Source organism: Petromyzon marinus, unplaced genomic scaffold, assembly GCF_048934315.1.
Source record: "Petromyzon marinus isolate PM22_M1 ecotype Great Lakes invasive population unplaced genomic scaffold, UKy_Petmar_22M1.pri1.0 PM_Scaffold_133, whole genome shotgun sequence".
Classification (NCBI taxonomy): domain Eukaryota; kingdom Metazoa; phylum Chordata; class Hyperoartia; order Petromyzontiformes; family Petromyzontidae; genus Petromyzon; species Petromyzon marinus.
Window position 1 is genome coordinate 186,432 of NW_027423095.1, and position 23,918 is coordinate 210,349.

General features: G+C 48.8%; 1 protein-coding gene and 1 long non-coding RNA gene across 3 annotated transcripts in view; both read left to right on the forward strand.

Annotated features, from left to right (window-relative positions):
* Positions 1-7,805, forward strand: part of LOC142922647 (uncharacterized) — a 64,231-nt gene extending 56,426 nt beyond the window's left edge. For both annotated transcript variants that reach the window (XM_076063472.1, XM_076063473.1), the window contains 3 exons: positions 4,944-5,015; positions 6,144-6,264; positions 7,551-7,805. In XM_076063472.1, coding sequence (XP_075919587.1) covers positions 4,944-5,015; positions 6,144-6,264; positions 7,551-7,681 — 324 coding nt within the window. In that variant the 3' untranslated portion in view covers positions 7,682-7,805. The remainder of the gene's footprint in view (positions 1-4,943; positions 5,016-6,143; positions 6,265-7,550) is intronic.
* A 5,819-nt stretch (positions 7,806-13,624) lies between these two features.
* LOC142922650 (uncharacterized) lies at positions 13,625-23,859 on the forward strand. Its single transcript, XR_012940210.1, has 3 exons — positions 13,625-14,607; positions 22,628-22,699; positions 23,827-23,859. It is a non-coding gene; the product is annotated as an uncharacterized LOC142922650 (long non-coding RNA).
* The last annotated feature ends 59 nt before the right edge of the window (positions 23,860-23,918 follow it).

Consider the following 23,918-nt stretch of genomic DNA (forward strand, 5'->3'; position numbering starts at 1 on the left):
TCGGTAAAGTCACGTTGAAGGGAAACAATAAAACAATAAAAAATATATAAAACAATAAAAATTCTCACGACGTTTCGACCATAACGCAAACGGTCATCATCAGGTGTGAAAACCAACGGCAAGAAACATTTGAAAGAAGTGGCGGTTTGCATTTATTTATTTTCAAACGGTGTTTGTATTTATTTAAAAAAACGTTAGCGCCACGGATAGCGATTTGACAGTTTGTTTAGAAGGACGAGTCCATCTATGTTCTGAAAAGAGGAGGGGGGAGACGAAAAATTAATGCATGCTGTCTGAAAGCCACCGTAAGCGTGAACTATTGATTAAATAAATGAATAAATGCACCGTTTAAAAATAAATAAATGCAACACGCCAAATGTTTCTTGCCGTTGGTTTTTCACACCTGATGATGACCGTTTGCGTTATGGTCGAAACGTCGTGAGAATTTTTATTGTTTTATATATATTATTGTTTTCCTTCAACGTGACTTTACCGAAAGAGCTAATAATATGAATTACTGCAGTCATGAAAGCTTTAACTTATATAGATTCACCAATGTCTCTAGAGTTGGCAGTGATGGGTTGAGTTTCCACTGTATTTAAAGATATATGAACAAAATAATATGGCCTCTGTCCAAGTTTCCCTTGATAGGTTTTTCATGAATGTTGAAAGAGAGCCAGAGCCAACCCGACCAATCTCTCCAGAAAGATTTCAAGAAAAGTTTCCTGAAAGGTGCCCTTCACCACACTCGCTTGCGTCACTATCTTTTAATTAACCATTCAATTCGCCTACACAACCAAGCCAGCATCAGGACTCAAGGTAACGAAAACAAAACGGATTTATTTCTTTATATGTTACTTTATTTTAAGTTGCATTTACTATGCAGGAATTATTTTTAGAGTGTTACATGCAAATGTACAATAATTATTTAGAAGCTTAACAATTCGTCCCTTTTTCAACGGTTTTAATTAACTTGATTCCTCTGTTTGTCGTGGTCAAATCTTGTAATCAAAATTTGGTCCACTTCCCGTTGTCCAATCAATTCCACATTTTGCACACGTACTCAGATCCGGTGACAATGCATGCCAGTATAAAAATTGGCATCAATTAATTCGCTACTTTAAGGCAATTTACATTTTGTATGGACGCCTTATTATATATATAATTGTGTAGGCAAAAAACGCCGCGGTCCCTAAACTGTGGAATCGGCTCACACATAGTTCATAGTTCCATTTATTTGGTATAGCCCTGTGAGCCATTCGGCTCTTGAATCAGGTGCAACCGCAACAAACAAAAAACAAAAACATGAACAAGAAAACATTTTAAAGTGACTATGTGACTGTGGAAACAGAAAATCCAGGAAAAAACATCAGAATATTCCTGAAATAGCACCGTACACCAACGCTGTGTGCAAAAATACCAGTGGGATGCAAGTCAAATAACAACAACCACAAGACAACTATGATTTAGGCCATCAGTCTTAACTCCGTACTACAATAAACGAAAACATGGCCAAAACCAATAAAACGTTTTTGAAATCACCAAAATAAAAGCCATAAATGCAACGTAACAGTGATCACAAAAAGCAGGTGCCGCGTGTCTCAGGCGACATTGATGCACTTCTCGACCGTGAGTTAAACGAAATTGTTAATAAAACCGATGTTTTAAAAAACACTATTTTTCAACGAATTTATTTGTTTAACCATAACACATTTTATAACACTGACGGGTATGTGCATTTAAATACAGTTCATTATTGCATCCCGACTTACGAACCACTCGACTTACAAAGGGTCCTCAGGATCGGAAACCTTTAGGAAGCCAGGCACTTGCGTGAGTATGCATCCATTTGTGTGTGCATGTGTGTGTGTGATGAGCGGTCGTATAGGTCATAAGTCCTTACTAACAGCCCTTCTCCAAACAGTATGTTACCGCTATACAGGGGTTCTTTGTCTTTGGCCTTTATGTGTGACGTTTGATTTGGGCTTCTTTAACTTATAAAATTAAATCGTTTTATGAAAGGGGTTTCTGAGTCATCGAAATGTAAGTTTTTTCGTCTCGGTGGTGGCAATAGTGGCGGCGGTGTTGGCGTCGTGTAAATGGTGGCGGTGGTGGTGGCGGTCACGTCGTTATCGTCGGTGACATTGGTGGAGGTGCTGACGTTGACGGCTGCGGCGCGAATCAGCTTCTCGTTCTCGTGACGCAGCCGTTGATTCTCCTTCTCTACGAGCCGGCTCTCCTCATGCAGCATCTGTGGATGCAGCACCATCGCCCTCTCCTGAAGCAGCATCTCTCGACGCAACGCCTCATTGTCCTTACGCGTCGCCGCCTCCCTCACCCTCAGGGTGGCGTTGTCGTCTTCCACCGTGCTTGTTCTTTGACGCAGCTTCACGTTGTCCTCGCACAGCATGGCGCTGTAACGCTCGGCGTCGGATAGGTTACAGCTCCAACGACGCCACAGGAATATCTGGATCACAGCCATCATCACTATCGCAATGCCCATCAGCCGTGACACAACGCATGGCAGCGGGTCTATGTAGGGCTTTGTGCACAATGGAGTCGGGGTCGGGTACTTGGCACTGTCTCCTTTATAATCGACCAATCCGGTAATGTGAATCAAGGTCAACATGACAAACGCCTTGACCCCATGCAGCAGCAACATCTTGACCACGCGTGTTGCCAGCGAGGAGCCAGTTGGAGTGTGAGCGTCACGTGCGAGCGTCACGTGTATTTAGCCTGTGATGATTGCAACGTCATCGCCGGATGTGACGCGCGGATGTGACGCGCGGATGTGACGCGCTTAGAAATTCGATACCTGCCAGTGACGTCAGCTGACACCGCCCCCAACAATTATGTTTGTTACGTCACAGACCGAGGTTGCGCCCTAATTAATCATAAAACATTTTTATCACGCGGCGTCTCGCGCAGCGCCTATAGCGGTAGCGGGGAGCATAATGGCGGGGGAGTGGGAGACGGGGAGAAGGGGGCGGGGTCCATAGCGCTGCCGCGGTGTACGCGTTCCTGTCGGCCATCTTACACAGGGAAGAGTTTCCCTCTTTGGCCCAATCCCCGTGTTCCGTTTCGGCGTGGTGAGGGGGGAGGTGAAGTGGTGACGTGTTGATGACGTCAATCGCCGGCTTTCCCATTCACAGCGGCGGGCGACGCTTCCCTTGCGTAAGATGGCCGCCGGCGGCGAGTCGCAGGTTTGCGGTGGCGGCGTTCAGGGCGCACATGGGGCGCGCGCTCCCTTCACTAGGAGGCAGCGAGAGAGGCGGCCTTCGATAAGCTCGGATAAACAACACCCAGCTAAAGCAGCGTGTCTCCTTGCTGCTGCTGTTGTGTTCGTTACGTAAGGGAACCGGCCGGCTTGGCTTCACCACCACCGCCGCCGCCAACAACAACCACCACCACCACCTTCAGTCGCGCGCTTCTCCTGCGAGGTTTCAAAGCTCCTGGGGGGCCTCTTTGCGGGCTCGCTCGCTCGCGCCATCGTCCATGGCCGTGTCGCGGGGAGACGTCGTCTACCAGAAGGGGCAGGTGATGGACTAGTCGCGCCCGCTCCTCCTCCTCTCCCATACCCCCTCCTCTTTGTGCTCCACGCGTCCACTGCTATACGAGGGCCTCTGCACACCCCGTGGGGTTTATTAACTTGACCATACTTCACCTCGCCTGCTCAGTGTGGGTTGGTGAGAGTGGGTGGCGTCAGTAGAGTCGTGGCTGTCGGATACACTTCTTCTGTATGCTGTGCACCGCGAAGCAGAATGAAGACGTTATTGACGTTATGTTGACGTTATGTTATTGACGTTATGTTATTGACGTTATGTTGTTGACGTTATGTTATTGACGTTATGTTGTGTTATTGACGTTATGTTGTTGACGTTATGTTATTGACGTTATGTTGTTGACGTTATGTTGTTGTGTTATTGACGTTATGTTGTGTTATTGACGTTATGCTATTGACGTTATGTTGTTGACGTTATGTTATTGACGTTATGTTGTTGACGTTATGCTATTGACGTTATGTTATTGACGTTATGTTGTTGACGTTATGTTATTGACGTTATGTTGTGTTATTGACGTTATGTTATTGACGTTATGTTATTGACGTTATGTTGTTGTGTTATTGACGTTATGTTGTTGTGTTATTGACGTTATGTTGTTGACGATATGTTCGCACGGTACGCGTGTACAGCGCTGTCTGCGCGTGCACGGTTGGGCTTACGTGCATTGTACAGTGACACTACAGTGCGGTGTGAATGAAGTCAACAGTGCACTACTTTGTGGCGAATCAACAGCGGTGGTCATATGCGAGTCACCGCTCGCCGCCCTCGAAATGAAGAATTTCTACCACTGGCTCGGTATATTATTTCCTCTTGCTATCAGTTTCGACGGTGTACTTGCATTCAATTAACCTGCAAATTGCGTGTGTCAGCACTGTACGGAACTCGAGCCTTCACTCGCCCGCATTCACAGACCCGCTCTGGTACCAGCGTGGTGAAGTATGGTCAAAACAAGCGCCGCACTGCGCCGCGCCCTGGTACTGCAGTGGACGGACGTCACTTCTCTCGCACAGCGCTCCGGGTGTCGGGGAACGCCGTGGGTCTCGCCGCGTGCTGAGCGTGCCGCGTGCTGATCGTGCCACGTGCTGAGCGTGCCACGTGCTGAGCGTGTGGCACGTGCTGAGCGTGTGCCGCGTGCCGAGCGTGTGCCGCATGCTGAGCGTGCCACGTGCTGAGCGTGCCGCGTGCTGAGCGTGCCGCGTGCTGAGCGTGGCACGTGCTGAGCGTGGCACGTGCTGAGCGTGTGGCACGTGCTGAGCGTGGCACGTGCTGAGCGTGTGGCACGTGTTGAGCGTAGCACGTGCTGAGCGTGCCGCGTGCGGTCGATGTCGACTCAAAAGGGTCGTGGTGGTGATGGTGGTGGTGGTTGTGTGTCCTGTGTAGAGTGACGATTCTGACATTTGGCACAACGCAGCACTCATCAAGGCGTATGACAAAGCCGTCACGTCCTTCAAGGTGAGTGTCTCCGACTTTGGATGTGAGCTCAACCGGTCCTGGGCCTCCCCTAGGTTGACTCAGCCACAAATGAGGACCAGGCGCGGTGTGTAAACATCGCCACTGTGGAGACAAAGGCGGCCGGGCGTGGTGCTGGCCACCCACCCGCTCGTGTGCTATGCCGGCCTTCATAGGTGCTCGCTAACAGCACTTGCCCCAACAGTCTGTTAAGGCTATAAGGGGGGGGTCTTTGTCTTTGTATCGCTTGTCTGTGTGTACTTGTGCACTTCGTATCTTTGTGTGCGTGTACATGGTTATATTTACACCTTGAGACACAACACACCTGTTGCAAGGGATACCCGGGAAAGCCGACAATATAACATACTTCGTGTGTCACGTTCACCACCAGTGGTTACAAAACTAATTTCTTTACGGCTACATTTTTGTTCTCCTTCCCCCACACCTCCGATTAGCATGATTGGCTACGTACGATGCGAAAGAAATTCAACATGCGCACACCTTCGAGTACTGTGTTATCATTCGATGGTAAGCGCCTTGCTCAAGTTGATTTGACTGTTTTTGTCTAAACGAACTTCCTCACCAGGCGGCGGAGAACGTGCACAGTGATACGTGCGCAGGTTGGAAACATGTCAGCCACAAATATGAATGGGGAAAATGGACACACAGTGGTTTGACAGCATTGTTGCTAACTCAATAAGGCTGCATTATGCCTAGACTAGTTATAATAAATGGCACTCGACACTGTGCCATAGCAAAGTGACGTAGGATTTCTAAGAGCGCGCTTTTTTGAGTCGAGCCATTTTAAATGTCATGTAATGGCGTACATTCATACGCAGCGGGAATTGCTTCTAAATCCTCAAAATTATCCCAGAAAGTCACTCAAATTTGGTCGCTTGGTAAACCCCCCAAAATGCCTCTAAATCGAGCAACAAAATTGCTGAGTTGGCAACACTGTACGAGCCGTTCCAAAGTAGTACGTGTATGTACAGAAGCAGGTCTAGACACCCGGTCTTACACGTCTTAGAGCAGGGGTGGGTTACCTACGGCCCGTGACTTCGTCAGTGTATATGGCCGTGGCCACACGAAACCCAACCAACCTCAACTAACCGACCGTGTTCTTTCAGACAGCGCTCAAAAATGGCACCGCACTTGCGAGAGCCCCAAGACCTACGGGGAGACAAAGTCCGTGAACAAGCGGGCGAAGACACGGAGACGGCACAAGAGGAGCAGCATGTCGCCCTCCGACAAGGTAAATATCCTGAAGCAGAAGATTACTGGTGCTCTGGATGTGGCTGTCACGTTTATTTGCAAATGTAATTTATAACTTTGACCATTACCTGCGTGATGTTAATAGTTGTCCGCTTTGTCGTGTCTGCTGTCCAACCTATATTGGCCTTTCCCCAATATTCTTCACAGGCCACCGCTTCTGGTGTTTGGCATTGTTGTGCTGCAGGGAAATCTCAGGGAGAAGGTCCATGAGGTTTGCTTCTCCCGACAAGCAAATTATTTCATGAGACCTCCTTTGCCAGTATTAAATTATGATAATAGGGTTTTCCCCTTTCTATTTTATTGCCAGAAAGCGGAAAGCCATATTATTATAAGCAAATTCTTCTTTTGCGTAGAAACCCCCCATGATTTCGTGAGAGAGTTGCTTCTGTCGAAATCCACTCTCAGTCTGTTTAGGCTCCACCGTGTGAGCCATTTGGAGCTGTAGCCAGATGCGAGCTCAGTGTTAATGTGCCATTTTATTGAGATACTACTACTGTGTGGTGTTATCTCGGTGTGGCCTGGGACTGTTTTGTTGTTTTTTGCTGCCTTGCCCAAGCTTGATAAATCGGATTCCTGTAATTAATAAATTCCTTTGTTTATATTTAGTGACTTGCTAACCATTTTCTTTATTTTTCACTCCTATCATTTCATTTGTATTGTTTGCTGTTGTACCTTTCTGACCTCCCCATTCTGGACCATCTGTGAAAATGAGCTTCATAGCTCATCGAATTCTTCCAGTCTAAATAAAGATTCTCATGTATGTATGTTGAACTACTTTCGCACCATATTCTTGGTTCTTTCGGTAAAGTCACGTAGAAGGGAAATAATAAAATAAATAAAATAAAACACTAAAATTCTCACGACGTTTCGCACCGTACATAGCCAACCGCGCTAGTCAGAGGTGCGGGGGAAGTACAAGAATCTGAACACAAAAAGCACTTCTAAAGAAATTAGTTTTCAGTCTAGATGTAAAAGTGCGTAGCTCCAGTGGCTTCCTAATATCGGAAAGGAAGAGCGTTCCAGATGGCCGCAGAAGCGCATCTGAAAGTGCGAGCCAAAAGTTTGATGGTTAGCCAAACGGTCCCTTTGTGTGTTCCCCGCTGCGACAACACTGAGAACAAGGAACACAAATTGTACGTAAGCATACACAGTCCTGCGGATGGCAATTTTCCTCAGCTAAATGCCGATGTCGAGGTCTTCCAGCCACGGGAGCTCTTCAGGAGAGAGTTAATGTAGTTTTGCTTTTCTTCCGTTGGTGGAGCGCAGACTACAGCGGTTTACTTTGTGGAGACTCGAGGCAGCCAGGCGTGGTGCTGGCCGCATTGCCGCCTTCTTGCGCCATGCCGTCCTTCGTAGGTGTGCCAACAGCGCTTGCTCCATTGGCACGCGTCGGCTAGACGGGGTGAATCGTTGCCCGTCTCTGTGCCAACCTCTCGCGTACCATTGGAGGCGGGCGACCTGTGCCAGGCTGCCTGGTCCGAGGACGGCGTGGTCTACGACGCCACGATCAAGTCGGTGGACGCCAGCGCCGGCACGTGCGTCATGGTCTTCACGGGCTACGGCAACGAGGATGAGCTGAAGCTCGCCGATCTTCTGCCGCCAGCGGCGGAGTCTGCCGCCCGCGCCGGCGGGGAGAGCGACGCGGCCGCGAGCTGCGACGCCGACGCGGCGTCCCGGGCCGGCAAGGTGAGCCGGGGCGGCGGGGCTGTGATGGATTCGGATTAATCGATTCGTTGAGAGTTGAGCTGCCTTTCCTGCTCAAAACATGCAATGGGGCAAATGTTCATTTACTCTGAGCCAGTGGTGCAAAAACCCGACCCCCCCCTCCCCAAGGCTTAAACTTGTAACTTTTCAAGACCAGTCCTGGGACCACATTGACCATCTTGCACAAACCAAAATGGCGATGTATGGTCAAACAACTCCCCCCCTCCATGACCCAATACGGCATGGTGAGACCTTCATCTTTCAAGAGGGTTTCATGAAGTGCTGTAAATTATAGCATAAATCATTCATTGCGGTGGAAAGGAAGTTTTTGATACATTTGTGAAGAAAAGCAGCCTAACCCCTAAACGTTGGCAGCTACGTGGCTCTCGCCAGGACGTGGACCCAGCCCGATGTTTTTTTCAGCCGTGTTACCGAGGGTGGAGGTGAGGAGGTGCCCTTCTGTTGCAGCGTAACAATACGAGTAGGTTGATCGGCAAGACGAAGATTTTTTTCTGCGTGGGGAATTAAAGCTGTGGAACGGCGTTGAACCAAATGCATTGCATTTGAAGAGAAGTAAAAACGTAAAGAAAACCCGTTTCATGAAGGCTATTTCGATCGATTTTTAAGTCAGATTTCAGACTCGTCTGCCACATGGTTTAGAATTCAAGAAGATCTTTGTCTTTTACGTGTGCCAATGGAAGCACAGTGGTGGTGTGGTTGAGTGCACTATGCCCCGAACCCGGCGACTTGAGTTCGACCAATAACAGTGGCTCATATCTAATCTTTTCCTGTGCCTCCCCTAGGTTGTCTCAGCCTTAAATAGTCACCTGGTGCTGTGTGTAAATATCCACATTTGAGGAAACAAGGGCAGCCAAGCATTGTGCTGGCCAACCATCTCCATCGCGTGCCGTGCCGGCATTAATAGATGCTCTCAAACAGCATTTGCCCCAACAGTCTGTTAAAGGCTATGCGGGGGATCTCTGTCATTGTGGAAGTACATGCTGTGCCAACAATGCAGTGCGTCGTTTCAAGGCCCATATGTAATGTTATGTAAATACAGATATTTCCTCTTTAGAACGAACCACTAGCGAACCTGGAATGAAAAACTTAAACTGGACCTTGAGGAAACACGTGACAGCGTCAATGTGTCGCTGTGTATATCTAATGGTTTATTTGAACAGGCATCCTAAACAAATGCTGAATTAAAACATGACACACAGGCAGGTACATGTGTACATTATTCATAGAATACAAAAGAAAAACCCATCAATGATTGGATGTTTGGCAGCGAGCACGATCGTTATATATGTAGGGTGGCTAAGGTAACCCGGACGCTGTGTGGAAGTATGCGAATCGACATGAGAATTAATGCCACTGCAGCTATGCTCGTAATAAACGGGCTGTCGTCATGAGCATGGTCCGTTATACGAGGTTAAGCCGTAGTCATTTAAGGAATGCAGAATCGCGCGAAAGCGTCTCTCCGATGTGCGTTCCCGTGTGTGCGCCGACGCCGCAGGAGAGTGCCCCCTCCGCCGACGACTACGAGATGCCAGGCAGACCCAAGGGTGGGCACGGAGCACGGAAGAAGGGTCACAAGCAGAAGCAGAGCGTCCCACCGTGGGCCTACCCGTCGCCACCCTTGTCCCATCCTCCCCCCTTCCCTGGCTTTCCACCTTACGTGAGCACATTCGCCTGCTGGGACACTTGAGCGTTGCCGTGTGTGTCATACGAATGAGCGAGTGTTGTTAGGCGAGGAATTAAAAGCGATTGTTACATGCCGACTAGAGCGGTTAATCGATCGGCAGGTCGCACATCGTGGGGGAAAGCGTGTGAAAGAGTAGGCCAAATACCCCCTAAAGCGGCTCTCAGTGTTACCACGTGATACATTACTCACAATACCCCCACAGTGTTACCACGTGATACATTACTCACAATACCACCACAGTGTTACCACGTGACTAGACTCAAGGTAACGAAAACAAATCGGATTAATTGATATTCACGTAACTTTATTTTGAGCTGTATTCCCCATACAGTATATTTTTTACAGTGTTACAGGCAAATGTACAATTATTGTTATTTTTCTGCCAAACAATGCTTCCCTTTTTTGTTTAACCATAACACATTTTATAACACTTACAGGTATGTGCATTTAAATACACTTAATTATCGCGTCTTGACTTACGAACCATTCGACTTATGAAGGGTCTTCAGGAACAGAACCCATTAGTACAGGGGTCGGGAACCTTTTTGACTAAGAGAGCCATGAAAGCAAAAAATTTGGAAATTTATTTCAGTGAGAGCCATATAATATATTTTAAATGTGAATTCAACTAAATGTCAGTATAATAAGCCTCTGAATTTATTCTTTTAAATAATGTTGTTATAACACTCACCATTAATGCGACTTCTGGTGCTGCATGGATTTGCTGATGTCTTTGTAGTCGGGTTGGTACTTGGTGAGGTTAAGCTTCATGCAAGCGTTGAGGCTTTCATCCGTTAAACGTGATTGTAGGTTGGACTTGATGTTTTTAAGATGTGAGAATGACTGCTCACATGCATACGTAGATCCAAACATGGTCAATACAGCAATACTCACACGCTGCAGTGTGTGGTATGTGACAGGAAGCGCGTTCCAAGTTTTGAGAATCAGCTGGTCTTCGGGTTGGAGTTTTTTCATTTCTGTCCACATGTGCTTGCTCGCCAACTCCGCTTTCTGTCGTGTGATTCTTTCCAAATCTTCATTCAGTGACTTGAACTTATTCACCCACATGTCTGAGGCCTTCAGGTCAGCCACTTCTGCTTCAAAATCTCTGACGGAGACACCAGGGATGTAATTCAGGTCGGCTGTGTTCAGTGAACACTCGTTTGGATGGGTGATGAACTTAAAAAGACGAGTGTGCTCACGAAATTCTCCAAAGCGTGCTTTGAAGGACTGTAGGAGACTAGATGTGCAGCCAGCTAGCTGGTGGAGATCAAGGTTTTGAATGGGCTCACTTGCTGTGCATGCATCTTTAAATTGGCTCAGTTTTTCAAAATGTAGTAAACGACCTGTTTCAAGATCCGTGATGAAAAGCTCCAGCTTGTTTTCAAAAGCAAATACAGCTTGTTGAAGGGATAACACTGTATTTCCAATGCCTTGCATTTTCACGTTGAGCTGGTTCAGATGTTCAGTCAGATCTACGAGATAGTAAAACTTGAGGAGCCACTCGGTGTCGGCTAGCTCAGGATGCCCGACGCCTTTCATTTCAAGGAAAGTCCGGATTTCGTTCAGGCAAGCCGCAAAACGGCTAAGCACCTTCCCTCTTGACAACCAACGCACATTGCTGTGCAAAAGCAGACCAGGATAGTTATTTACAACTTCATCCAGCAGTGTTTTAAACTGGCGATCATTTAAGGCTCGGGCAACAATAAAGTTGATCACACGAATGACCAGCGACATCACTTCGCCAAACTGCCTGTCACACATCTGAGCACAAAGTGCCTCCTGGTGTATAATGCAATGGAAACTTAGGATGGGTCTATTTTCATGTTCACGGAGAAGCGCCACAAATCCTTTGTTTTTCCCCACCATACACGGAGCACCATCAGTACACACTGAGAGAAGTTTATCCATAGGTAGACTTTTTTCTTGAGCAAACTCCATGAAAGACTTGAATAAATCCTCACCTCTTGTGGACCCTTTTAATGGCAGAACAGCAAGACTTTCTTCGCGCAGTGTGTCACCAACAGCATATCTTGCAATCACGCTGAACTGCGACAAATGGCTCACGTCTGTTGACTCATCCAAAGCCAGAGAAAAGAACGGCGCTGCATTTATGTCCTTCACTTGCGTTTCCTCCACTTTGTTTGCCATCACGATGGTACGATCATGAACAGTTCTTGCCGACAGAGGCATGTCTTGTATCCGTTTGATTATCTTGTCTTTGTTCGGAAGATCATCAAAAAGTTCATTGGCTACATCCAGCATGAACGTTTTAGCATACTCGCCATCTGTGAATGGTTTTCCGTTCCTCACTATTGCTAAAGAACCAGCAAAGCTAGCCGAATTATAGTCACCTTGCCGGGTCCATACGCGGAGTTGCTGCTGGCTAGTTTGCACCCTGCTCAGAAGCTCTTGGCACGCTTTCTTTCTGCTGTCTCCCGCAGGGTATTTTGATGCAAAGGTAGCGTGGCGCGTGTCGAAATGCCGCTTTACATTCGACCGTTTCAACGATGTAATTTTGTCATTGCAAATTAGACACACCGCAGAACCCGCTCTCTCCACAAAGGCGAATTCTTCGGTCCATTCGTCCTGAAATGTACGATACTCGTCGTCTTTTTTTCTTTTCGCCATCTTCTTCGTCGAAGGGTTAGCTTTGAGCTAATGACCGAGCAGACGCAGTCTCAGACTGATTCAAAAGGGGGCGTTTACCTGTTTTACCCAGCAACGGCAAACGTAGGCCAGTATCATCCAATTAAAATAATGGACAATTGCTCCTGCAGCCCTGAACAGGACATGCGCAGTCAAAAATCGATGGATGGATTAAAACAAGTGAGAATATTTTGTTTTATCTGCGAGCCATATGCAATCATCAAAAGAGCCACATCTGGCTCGCGAGCCATAGGTTCCCGACCCCTGCATTAGTAAGTCAGCCACTTGTGTGTGTGTGTGTGTCCATGTGTGTGTCCATGTGTGGGGAGCAATAGTGTAGCGGTTAGCGCGCTGCGCTATGAACCTGGCGACCCGGGTTCGATTCCCTCTCACGGCCAACACCAGTGACGATTATCTGAACCGGTCCCGGGCCTCCCCTAGGTCGACTCAGCCTCAAATGAGTACCTGGTGCGGTGTAAACATCGCCACTGGGGAGACAAAGGCAGTCGGGCGTGGTGCTGGCCACCCACCCACTCGTGTACCATTTCGGCCTTCATAGGTGCTCGCTAACAGCACTTGCCCCTACAGTCTGTTAAGGCAAAACAGGGGATCTTTGTCTTTGTGTGAGGAGCGGTCGTGTAGGTTTTACGTTCTTGCTAACAGCCCTTGTCCAAACAGTCTGTGAAGGCTATGCGGGGGTTCTTTGTCTTTTGCCTTTGTGTGTGATGTTTTAATTCGGGCTTTTTAACTTTTAAAATGAAATAGTTGAATGAAAGAGGTTTCTGAGCCATAAAAATGAAAGTTTATTCGTCTTGGCAATGGCATTAGTGGCGGCGGTGTTGGCATCGTGGTGATGGCGTTGTTGGTGTTGGCGTTCGCGGCGTTGGGAGTGTCCGTGACATTGGTGGAGGTGCTGACGTTGACGGCTGCGGCACGAATCAGCTTCTCATTCTCGTGACGCAGCCGTTGATTCTCCTTCTCTACGAGCCGGCTCTCCTCATGCAGCATCTGTGGATGCAGCACCATCGCCCTCTCACGTGTATTTATCCTGTGACGAATGTGACGTCATCGCCGGATGTGATGCGGTTAGAATCCGACACCGGCCGGGCACGTCAGCTGACCCCCCCCCCCCAAAAATGGGGTCTGTGACATCACAGACCGAGGTGCACCTTATTTATTTATTTTAACTCAAGCGGTTTTTCGTGCCGTGCCCCTAGCGGTAGCGGGGAGGATAACGGTGGGGGGTGGGGGGACGGTAGGGGGGGTCGGGAGCGCTGCCGCGATGTACGCGTTGCTGTCGACCATCTTACACAGGGAAAAGTTTCTCGCTTTTGCCAATCCCTGTGTCCCCTCACGGCGTGGGGGGAGGGAGAGGTGAAGGGGGGGGGGGCGTTTTGAAGACGTCATCGCCGGCTTTCCCGTTCACAACAACGGGCGACGCTTTCCTCACGTAAGATGGCCGCTGGTGACAATCGTTTGCGAGTTTGAAGTTGCAGGGCAGTTTTTTTTCTCGTCGCATTCCAGCGCCTTTCTCTTCTCTCTGAGGCAGCAAGACACGCGGGCTTCCACTGCCAATAACCACCAATGACAACCAACTCACGTGTCTCCTTGTTGTTGTTGCAGTATTAATTACCTGAGGGACCGACAGCCTTGGCTTCTTCACCACCATCAACCGAGAGTGGTCTATGGGAGTCGAGTTTCTTCTGGTAGAGGGCACAGCTCCAGATTAGTTCGAGTGTAAAATAAAAGTTGCCTACAACGAGCTGGCTAAGTGCGTGAGGGAGGATGCACGACTGGAGAAAACAACTGGGAATATGCACAACTTGTGCGGGTTTCACGACGTATTGATATTTACGCCACCCAAAACAAAACCTTTCTTTTTTTATTTAAAGCTTTCGTGACTGCAGTGATTCATATTCTTGGTTCTTTCGGTAAAGTCACGTTGAAGGGAAACAAAATATGTATAAAACAATCAAAATTCTCACGACGTTTCGACCATAACAGAAACGGTCATCATCAGGTGTGAAAATGTTCTTGCCGTTGGTTTTCACAGCTGATGATGACTGCTTGTGTTGCAGTCGAAACGTCGTGAGAATTTTTATTGTTTTATATATATATTATTACTTTATTGTTTCCCATCAACGTGACTTTACCGACAGAGCTAAGAATATGAATTACTGCAGTCACTAAAGCTTTAAATCAAAATTCTTCTTTTAATTAACAATTAATTTCTCCTACACAACCAAGCCAGCATCAGGACTCAAGGTAACGAAAACAAAACGAATTTATTTTCATGTTACTTTATTTTAAGTTGTATTTACCATACAGTACATTTTTTTGAGTGTTACATGCAAATATACAATAATTCTTATTTATAAGCTTAACAGTGCTTCCCTTTTTTTGTTTAACCATAACACATTTTATGACACCGACGGATATGTGCATTTAAATACAGTACATTATTGCTTCCCGACTGACAAACCATTCGACTTACGAAGGGTCCTCGGGAACAGAACCCATTAGTAAGTCAGGCACGTGCGTGTGTGTGCGTCCATGTGTGTGTGAGGAGTGGTCGTGTACGTCATACGTCCTTGCTAACAGCCATTATCCAAACAGTCTGTTAAGGCTATACGGGGGTCCTTTGTCTTTTGACTTTATGTGGGTGATGTTTTTATTCGGGCTCTTAAACGTGTCAAATTGAAGCGTTTACGAAAGAAGTTTCTGAGACATCGAAATTTAAGCTTCTTGGTCTTGTTGGTGACGTTGGCAGTGGGGGTGTCAGTGGCGGCGATGGAGGCGGTAGCGTCATCAGCGTCGGCGTTCGAGGCGGTGGGAGCGTCTGCGGCATTGGTGGACGATGTGGTGTTGGCTGTGGCAGCAAAGGAGGTCTCCTCGTTAGTCGTGATAACGGCGGTGGTGGCGTCATCGGCGTCGGCGTTCACGGCGGTGGGAGCGTCGGCGGCATTGGCGGAGACGTTGGCCGTGGCGGCGTGGGCGGCTGCGGCACGAATCAGCTTCTCGTTCTCGTGACGCAGCCGTTGATTCTCCTTCTTTACGAGCCAGTTCTGTTCACACAGCATCTGTTGATTCAGCACCATTGCGTTATCCCGAAGCAGTATCTCTAGACGCAACGCCTCATTGTCTTTACGCGTCTCCGCCTCCCTGAACCTAAGGAATGCGTTGTCGTCTTCCACCGTGCGTCTTCTTTGACGCAGCTTCACGTTTTCCTCGCACAGCATGGTGCTGTAACGCTGGGTGTTGGATAGGTTACAGCTCCAACGTCGCCACAGGAATATCTGGATCACAGCCATCATCACTATCGCAACGGCCATGAGCTGCTGTGACACAACGCATGGCAAGGGGTCTATGTTGGGCTTTGTGACCAATGGAGTCGGGTAGTTGACACTGCCTCCTCCTTTGTAGTCAACCAGTCTGGAAAAGTGAATCAAGAGCAACGCGACAAACGGTATGACTACATGCAGGAGCAGCATCTTGCCACGACGTGTTGCCAACGCGAAGCCAGTTCGGGTGTGAAACTCGCGTGTGAGCGTCACGTGTGTATTAAGCCTGTGACGATTGCGACGTCATCGCCGGATGTGACGCGCTGACCCCGCCCCCAAACCGGATGAATGACGTCACAGACCGAGCCGCGCCCTTATTATTTATTTATTTGCCTCGGGCGGCGTCTCGTGCAGCGCCCCTAGCGGTAGCGGGGAGGTTAACGGTGGGGGGGGGGGGCAAACGGGGGGAGGTGGAGGGGCGTGTTGAAGACGTCATCGCCGGATTTCCCGTTCACCACAACGGGCGACGCTTCCCTCACGTAAGATGGCCGCTGGTGACAATCGTTTGCGAGTTTGAAGTTGCAGGGCAGTTTTTTTCTCGTCGCATTCCAGCGCCTTTCTCTTCTCTCTGAGGCAGCAAGACACGCGGCCTTCCACTGCCAATAACCACCAATGACAACCAACTCACGTGTCTCCTTGTTGTTGCAGTATTAATTACGTAAGGGACCGACAGCCTGGGCTTTTTCACCACCATCAACCGAGAGTGGTCTCTGGGAGTCGAGTTTCTTCTGGTAGAGGGCACAGCTCCAGATTAATTCGAGTGTAAAATAAAAGTTGCCTACAACGAGCTGGCTAAGTGCGTGAGGGAGGATGCACGACTGGAGAAAACAACTGGGAATATGCACAACTTGTGCGGGTTTCACGACGCATTGATATTTACGCGACCCAAAACAAAACCTTTATTTTTATTTAAAGCTTTCGTGACTGCAGTAATTCATATTCTTGGTTCTTTTGGTAAAGTCACGTTGAAGGGAAACAATAAAACAATAAAATATATATAAAACAATAAAATTCTCACGACGTTTCGACTGCAACACAAGTAGTCATCATCAGGTGTGAAAACCAACGGCAAAAAACATTTTTTCAAATGTTTCTTGCCGTTTGTGTTGCAGTCGAAACGTCGTGAGAATTTTATTATATATATTTTATTGTTTCCCTTCAACGTGACTTTACCGAAAGAGCTAAGAATATGAATTACTGCAGTCACCAAAGCTTTAAATCAAAATTCTTTTAATTAATTTCTCCTACACAACCAAGCCAGCATCAGGACTCAAGGTAACGAAAACAAAACGAATTTCTTTTTATGTTACTTTATTTTAAGTTGTATTTACCATACAGTACATTTTTTAGAGTGTTACATGCAAATATACAATAATTCTTATTTATAAGCTTAACAGTGCTTCCCTTTTTTTGTTTAACCATAACACATTTTATGACACCGACGGATATGTGCATTTAAATACAGTACATTATTGCTTCCCGACTGACAAACCATTCGACTTACGAAGGGTCCTCAGGAACAGAACCCATTAGTAAGTCAGGCACGTGCGTGTGTGTGCGTCCATGTGTGTGTGAGGAGTGGTCGTGTACGTCATACGTCCTTGCTAACAGCCATTATCCAAACAGTCTGTTAAGGCTATATGGGGGTCCTTTGTCTTTTGCCTCTATGTGGGTGATGTTTTTATTCGGGCTCTTAAACGTGTCAAATTGAAGCGTTTACGAAAGAAGTTTCTGAGACATCGAAATTTAAGCTTCTTGGTCTTGTTGGTGACGTTGGCGGTGGGGGTGTCAGTGGCGGCGATGGAGGCGGTAGCGTCATCAGCGTCGGCGTTCGAGGCGGTGGGAGCGTCTGCGGCATTGGTGGACGATGTGGTGTTGGCTGTGGCAGCAAAGGAGGTCTCCTCGTTAGTCGTGATAACGGCGGTGGTGGCGTCATCGGCGTCGGCGTTCACGGCGGTGGGAGCGTCGGCGGCATTGGCGGAGACGTTGGCCGTGGCGGCGTGGGCGGCTGCGGCACGAATCAGCTTCTCGTTCTCGTGACGCAGCCGTTGATTCTCCTTATTTACGAGCCAGTTCTGTTCACACAGCATCTGTTGATTCAGCACCATTGCGTTATCCCGAAGCAGTATCTCTAGACGCAACGCCTCATTGTCTTTACGCGTCTCCGCCTCCCTGAACCTAAGGAATGCGTTGTCGTCTTCCACCGTGCGTCTTCTTTGACGCAGCTTCACGTTTTCCTCGCACAGCATGGTGCTGTAACGCTGGGTGTTGGATAGGTTACAGCTCCAACGTCGCCACAGGAATATCTGGATCACAGCCATCATCACTATCGCAACGGCCATGAGCTGCTGTGACACAACGCATGGCAAGGGGTCTATGTTGGGCTTTGTGACCAATGGAGTCGGGTAGTTGACACTGCCTCCTCCTTTGTAGTCAACCAGTCTGGAAAAGTGAATCAAGAGCAACGCGACAAACGGTATGACTACATGCAGGAGCAGCATCTTGCCACGACGTGTTGCCAACGCGAAGCCAGTTCGGGTGTGAAACTCGCGTGTGAGCGTCACGTGTGTATTAAGCCTGTGACGATTGCGACGTCATCGCCGGATGTGACGCGCTGACCCCGCCCCCAAACCGGATGAATGACGTCACAGACCGAGCCGCGCCCTTATTATTTATTTATTTGCCTCGGGCGGCGTCTCGTGCAGCGCCCCTAGCGGTAGCGGGGAGGTTAACGGTGGGGGGGGGGGCAAACGGGGGGAGGTGGAGGGGCGTGTTGAAGACGTCATCGCCGGATTTCCCGTTCACCACAACGGGCGACGCTTCCCTCACGTAAGATGGCCGCTGGTGACAATCGTTTGCGAGTTTGAAGTTGCAGGGCAGTTTTTTTCTCGTCGCATTCCAGCGCCTTTCTCTTCTCTCTGAGGCAGCAAGACACGCGGCCTTCCACTGCCAATAACCACCAATGACAACCAACTCACGTGTCTCCTTGTTGTTGCAGTATTAATTACGTAAGGGACCGACAGCCTTGGCTTTTTCACCACCATCAACCGAGAGTGGTCTCTGGGAGTCGAGTTTCTTCTGGTAGAGGGCACAGCTCCAGATTAATTCGAGTGTAAAATAAAAGTTGCCTACAACGAGCTGGCTAAGTGCGTGAGGGAGGATGCACGACTGGAGAAAACAACTGGGAATATGCACAACTTGTGCGGGTTTCACGACGCATTGATATTTACGCGACCCAAAACAAAACCTTTATTTTTATTTAAAGCTTTCGTGACTGCAGTAATTCATATTCTTGGTTCTTTTGGTAAAGTCACGTTGAAGGGAAACAATAAAACAATAAAATATATATAAAACAATAAAATTCTCACGACGTTTCGACTGCAACACAAGTAGTCATCATCAGGTGTGAAAACCAACGGCAAAAAACATTTTTTCAAATGTTTCTTGCCGTTTGTGTTGCAGTCGAAACGTCGTGAGAATTTTATTATATATATTTTATTGTTTCCCTTCAACGTGACTTTACCGAAAGAGCTAAGAATATGAATTATTGCAGTCACCAAAGCTTTAAATCAAAATTCTTTTAATTAATTTCTCCTACACAACCAAGCCAGCATCAGGACTCAAGGTAACGAAAACAAAACGAATTTCTTTTTATGTTACTTTATTTTAAGTTGTATTTACCATACAGTACATTTTTTAGAGTGTTACATGCAAATATACAATAATTCTTATTTATAAGCTTAACAGTGCTTCCCTTTTTTTGTTTAACCATAACACATTTTATGACACCGACGGATATGTGCATTTAAATACAGTACATTATTGCTTCCCGACTGACAAACCATTCGACTTACGAAGGGTCCTCAGGAACAGAACCCATTAGTAAGTCAGGCACGTGCGTGTGTGTGCGTCCATGTGTGTGTGAGGAGTGGTCGTGTACGTCATACGTCCTTGCTAACAGCCATTATCCAAACAGTCTGTTAAGGCTATATGGGGGTCCTTTGTCTTTTGCCTCTATGTGGGTGATGTTTTTATTCGGGCTCTTAAACGTGTCAAATTGAAGCGTTTACGAAAGAAGTTTCTGAGACATCGAAATTTAAGCTTCTTGGTCTTGTTGGTGACGTTGGCGGTGGGGGTGTCAGTGGCGGCGATGGAGGCGGTAGCGTCATCAGCGTCGGCGTTCGAGGCGGTGGGAGCGTCTGCGGCATTGGTGGACGATGTGGTGTTGGCTGTGGCAGCAAAGGAGGTCTCCTCGTTAGTCGTGATAGCGGCGGTGGGGGCGTCATCGGCGTCGGCGTTCGCGGCGGTGGGAGCGTCGGCGGCATTGGCGGAGACGTTGGCCGTGGCGGCGTGGGCGGCTGCGGCACGAATCAGCTTCTCGTTCTCGTGACGCAGCCGTTGATTCTCCTTCTTTACGAGCCAGTTCTGTTCACACAGCATCTGTTGATTCAGCACCATTGCGTTATCCCGAAGCAGTATCTCTAGACGCAACGCCTCATTGTCTTTACGCGTCTCCGCCTCCCTGAACCTAAGGAATGCGTTGTCGTCTTCCACCGTGCGTCTTCTTTGACGCAGCTTCACGTTTTCCTCGCACAGCATGGTGCTGTAACTCTGGGTGTTGGATAGGTTACAGCTCCAACGTCGCCACAGGAATATCTGGATCACAGCCATCATCACTATCGCAACGGCCATGAGCTGCTGTGACACAACGCATGGCAAGGGGTCTATGTTGGGCTGTGTGACCAATGGAGTCGGGGTCGGGTAGTTGGCACTGTCTCCTTTATAACCAACCAATCCGGTAATGTGAATCAAGGTCAACATGACAAACGTCTTGACCCCATACAGCAGCACCATCTTGACCACGCGTGTTGCCAGTGAGGAGCCAGTTGGAGTTGTGAGCGTCACGTGCGAGCGTCACGTGTATTTAGCCTGTGACGATTGCGACGTCATCGCCGGATGTGACGCACAGGATGTGACGCTTAGAAATTCGATACCTGCCAGTGACGTCAACTGACACCGCCCCCAACAATTATGTTTGTTACGTCACAGACCGAGGTTGCGCCCTAATTAATTATAAAACATTTTTATCACGCGGCGTCTCGCGCAGCGCCTATAGCGGTAGCGGGGAGGATAATGGCGGGGGGGGAGACGGGGAGAAGGGGGCGGGGTCCATAGCGCTGCCGCGGTGTACGCGTTCCTGTCGGCCATCTTACACAGGGAAGAGTTTCCCGCTTTGGCCCAATCCCCGTGTCCCGTTTCTTCGTGGGGGTGGGGAGTGGGGAGGTGAAGTGGTGACGTGTTGATGACGCCCATCGCCGGCTTTCCCATTCACTGCGGGGGGCGACGCTTCCCTTGCGTAAGATGGCCGCCGGCGGCGAGTCGCAGGTTTTTGCGGTGTTCAGGGCGCACATGGGGCGCGCGCTCCCTTCACTCGGAGGCAGCAAGAGAGGCGGCCTTCGATAAGCTCCGATAAACAACACCCAGCTAAAGCAGCGTGTCTCCTTGCTGCTGCTGCTGTTGTGTTCGTTACGTAAGGGAACCGGCCGGCTTGGCTTCACCACCACCCCCGCCGCCAACAACAACCACCACCATCAGTCGCGCGCTTCTCCTGCGAGGTTTCAAAGCTCCTGGGGGGCCTCTTTGCGGGCTCGCTCGCTCGCTCGCGCCATCGTCCATGGCCGTGTCGCGGGGAGACGTCGTCTACCAGAAGGGGCAGGTGATGGACAAGTCGCGCCCGCTCCTCCTCCTCTCCCATACCCCCTCCTCTTTGTGCTCCACGCGTCCACTGCTAGACGAGGGCCTCTGCACACCCCGTGGGGTTTATTAACTTGACCATACTTCACCTCGCCTGCTCAGTGAGGGTTGGTGAGAGTGGGGGGTAGCGTCAGTAGAGTCGTGGCTGTCGGATGCACTTCTTCTGTATGCTGTGCACCGCGAAGCAGAATGAACACGTTATTGACGTTATGCTATTGACGTTATGTTGTTGACGTTATGTTATTGACGTTATGTTGTTGTGTTATTGACGTTATGTTGTGTCATTGACGTTATGTTGACCTTATGTTGTTATGCTATTGACGTTATGTTGTTGTGTTATTGACGTTATGTTGTGTTATTGACGTTATGTTGTGTTATTGACGTTATGTTGTTGACGTTATGTTATTGACGTTATGTTATTGACGTTATGTTATTGACGTTATGTTGTGTTATTGACGTTATGTTGTGTTATTGACGTTATGTTGTTGACGTTATGTTCGCACGGTACGCGTGTACAGCGCTGTCTGCGCGTGCACTGTTGGGCTTACGTGCATTGTACAGTGACACTACAGTGCGGTGTGAATGAAGTCAACAGTGCACTACTTTGTGGCGAATCAACAGCGGTGGTCATATGCGAGTCGCCGCTCGCCGCCCTCGAAATGAGGATTTTATACCACTGGCTCGGTATATAATTTCCTCTTGCTATCAGTTTCGACGGTGTACTTGCATTCAATTAACTAGCAAATTGCGTGTATGTCAGCACTGTACGGAACTCGAGCCTTCACTCGCCCGCATTCACAGACCCGCTCTGGTACCAGCGTGGTGAAGTATGGTCAATACAAGCGCCGCAATGCGCCGCGCCCTGGTACTGCAGTGGACGGACGTCACTTCTCTCGCACAGCGCTCCGGGTGTCGGGGAACGCCGTGGGTCTCGCCGCGTGCTGAGCGTGCCGCGTGCTGAGCGTGCGGCGTGTGCCGCGTGCTGAGCGTGTGCCGCGTGCTGAGCGTGCCACGCACCGCACGCCGCACGCGGCACGCTCAGCACGTGCCGCGTGCTGAGCGTGTGCCGCGTGCTGAGCGTGTGGCACGTGCTGAGCGTGCCGCGTGCTGAGCGTGCCGCGTGCGGTCGATGTCGACTCAAAAGGGTCGTGGTGGTGGTGCTGATGGTGGTGGTTGTGTGCCCTGTGTAGAGTGACGATTCTGACATTTGGGACGACACAGCGCTCATCAAGGCGTATGACAAAGCCGTCACGTCCTTCAAGGTGAGTGTCTCCGACTCTGGCTGTGAGCTCAACCGGTCCTGGGCCTCCCCTAGGTTGACTCAGCCACAGATGAGGACCAGGCGCGGTGTGTAAACATCGCCACTGTGGAGACAAAGGCGGCCGGGCGTGGTGCTGGCCACCCACCCCCTCATGTGCTATGCCGGCCTTCATAGGTGCTCGCTAACAGCACTTGCCCCAACAGTCTGTTAAGGCTATAAGGGGGGGGTCTTTGTCTTTGTATCGCTTGTCTGTGTGTACTTGTGCACTTCGTATCTCTGTGTGCGTGTACATGGTTATATTTACACCTTGAGACACAACACACCTGTTGCAAGGGATACCCGGGAAAGCCCGACAATATAACACACTTCGTGTGTCACGTGCACCACCAGTGGTTACAAAACTTATTTCTTCACGGCTACATTTTTGTTCTCCTTCCCCCACACCTCCGATTAGCATGATTGGCTACGTACGATGCGAAAGAAATTCAACATGCGCACACCTTCGAGTACTGTGTTATCATTCGATGGTAAGCGCCTTGCTCAAGTTCATTTGACTGTTTTTGTCTAAACGAACTTCCTCACCAGGCGGCGGAGAACGTGCACAGTGATGCATGCGCAGGTTGGAAACATGTCAGCCACAAATATGAATGGGGAAAATGGGCACACAGTGGTTTGACAGCATTGTTGCTAACTCAATAAGGCTGCATTATGCCTAGACTAGTTATAATAAATGGCACTCGACACTGTGCCATAGCAAAGTGACGTAGGATTTCTAAGAGCGTGCTTTTTTGAGTCGATGAGCCATTTTAAATGTCATGTGAATGCGTACATTCATACGAGCGGGAATTGCTTCTAAATCCTCAAAATTATCCCAGAAAGTCACTCAAATTTGGTCGCTTGGTAAACCCCCCAAAATGCCTCTAAATCGAGCAACAAAATTGCTGAGTTGGCAACACTCTACGAGCCGTTCAAAAGTAGTACGTGTATGTACAGAAGCAGATCGAGACACCCGGTCTTACACGTCTTAGAGCAGGGGTGGGTTACCTACGGCCCGTGACTACGTCAGTGTATATGGCCGTGGCCACACGAAACCCAACCAACCTCAACTAACCGCCCGTGTTCTTTCAGACAGCGCTCAAAAATGGCACCGCCACTTGCGAGAGCCCCAAGACCTACGGGGAGACAAAGTCCGTGAACAAGCGGGCGAAGACACGGAGACG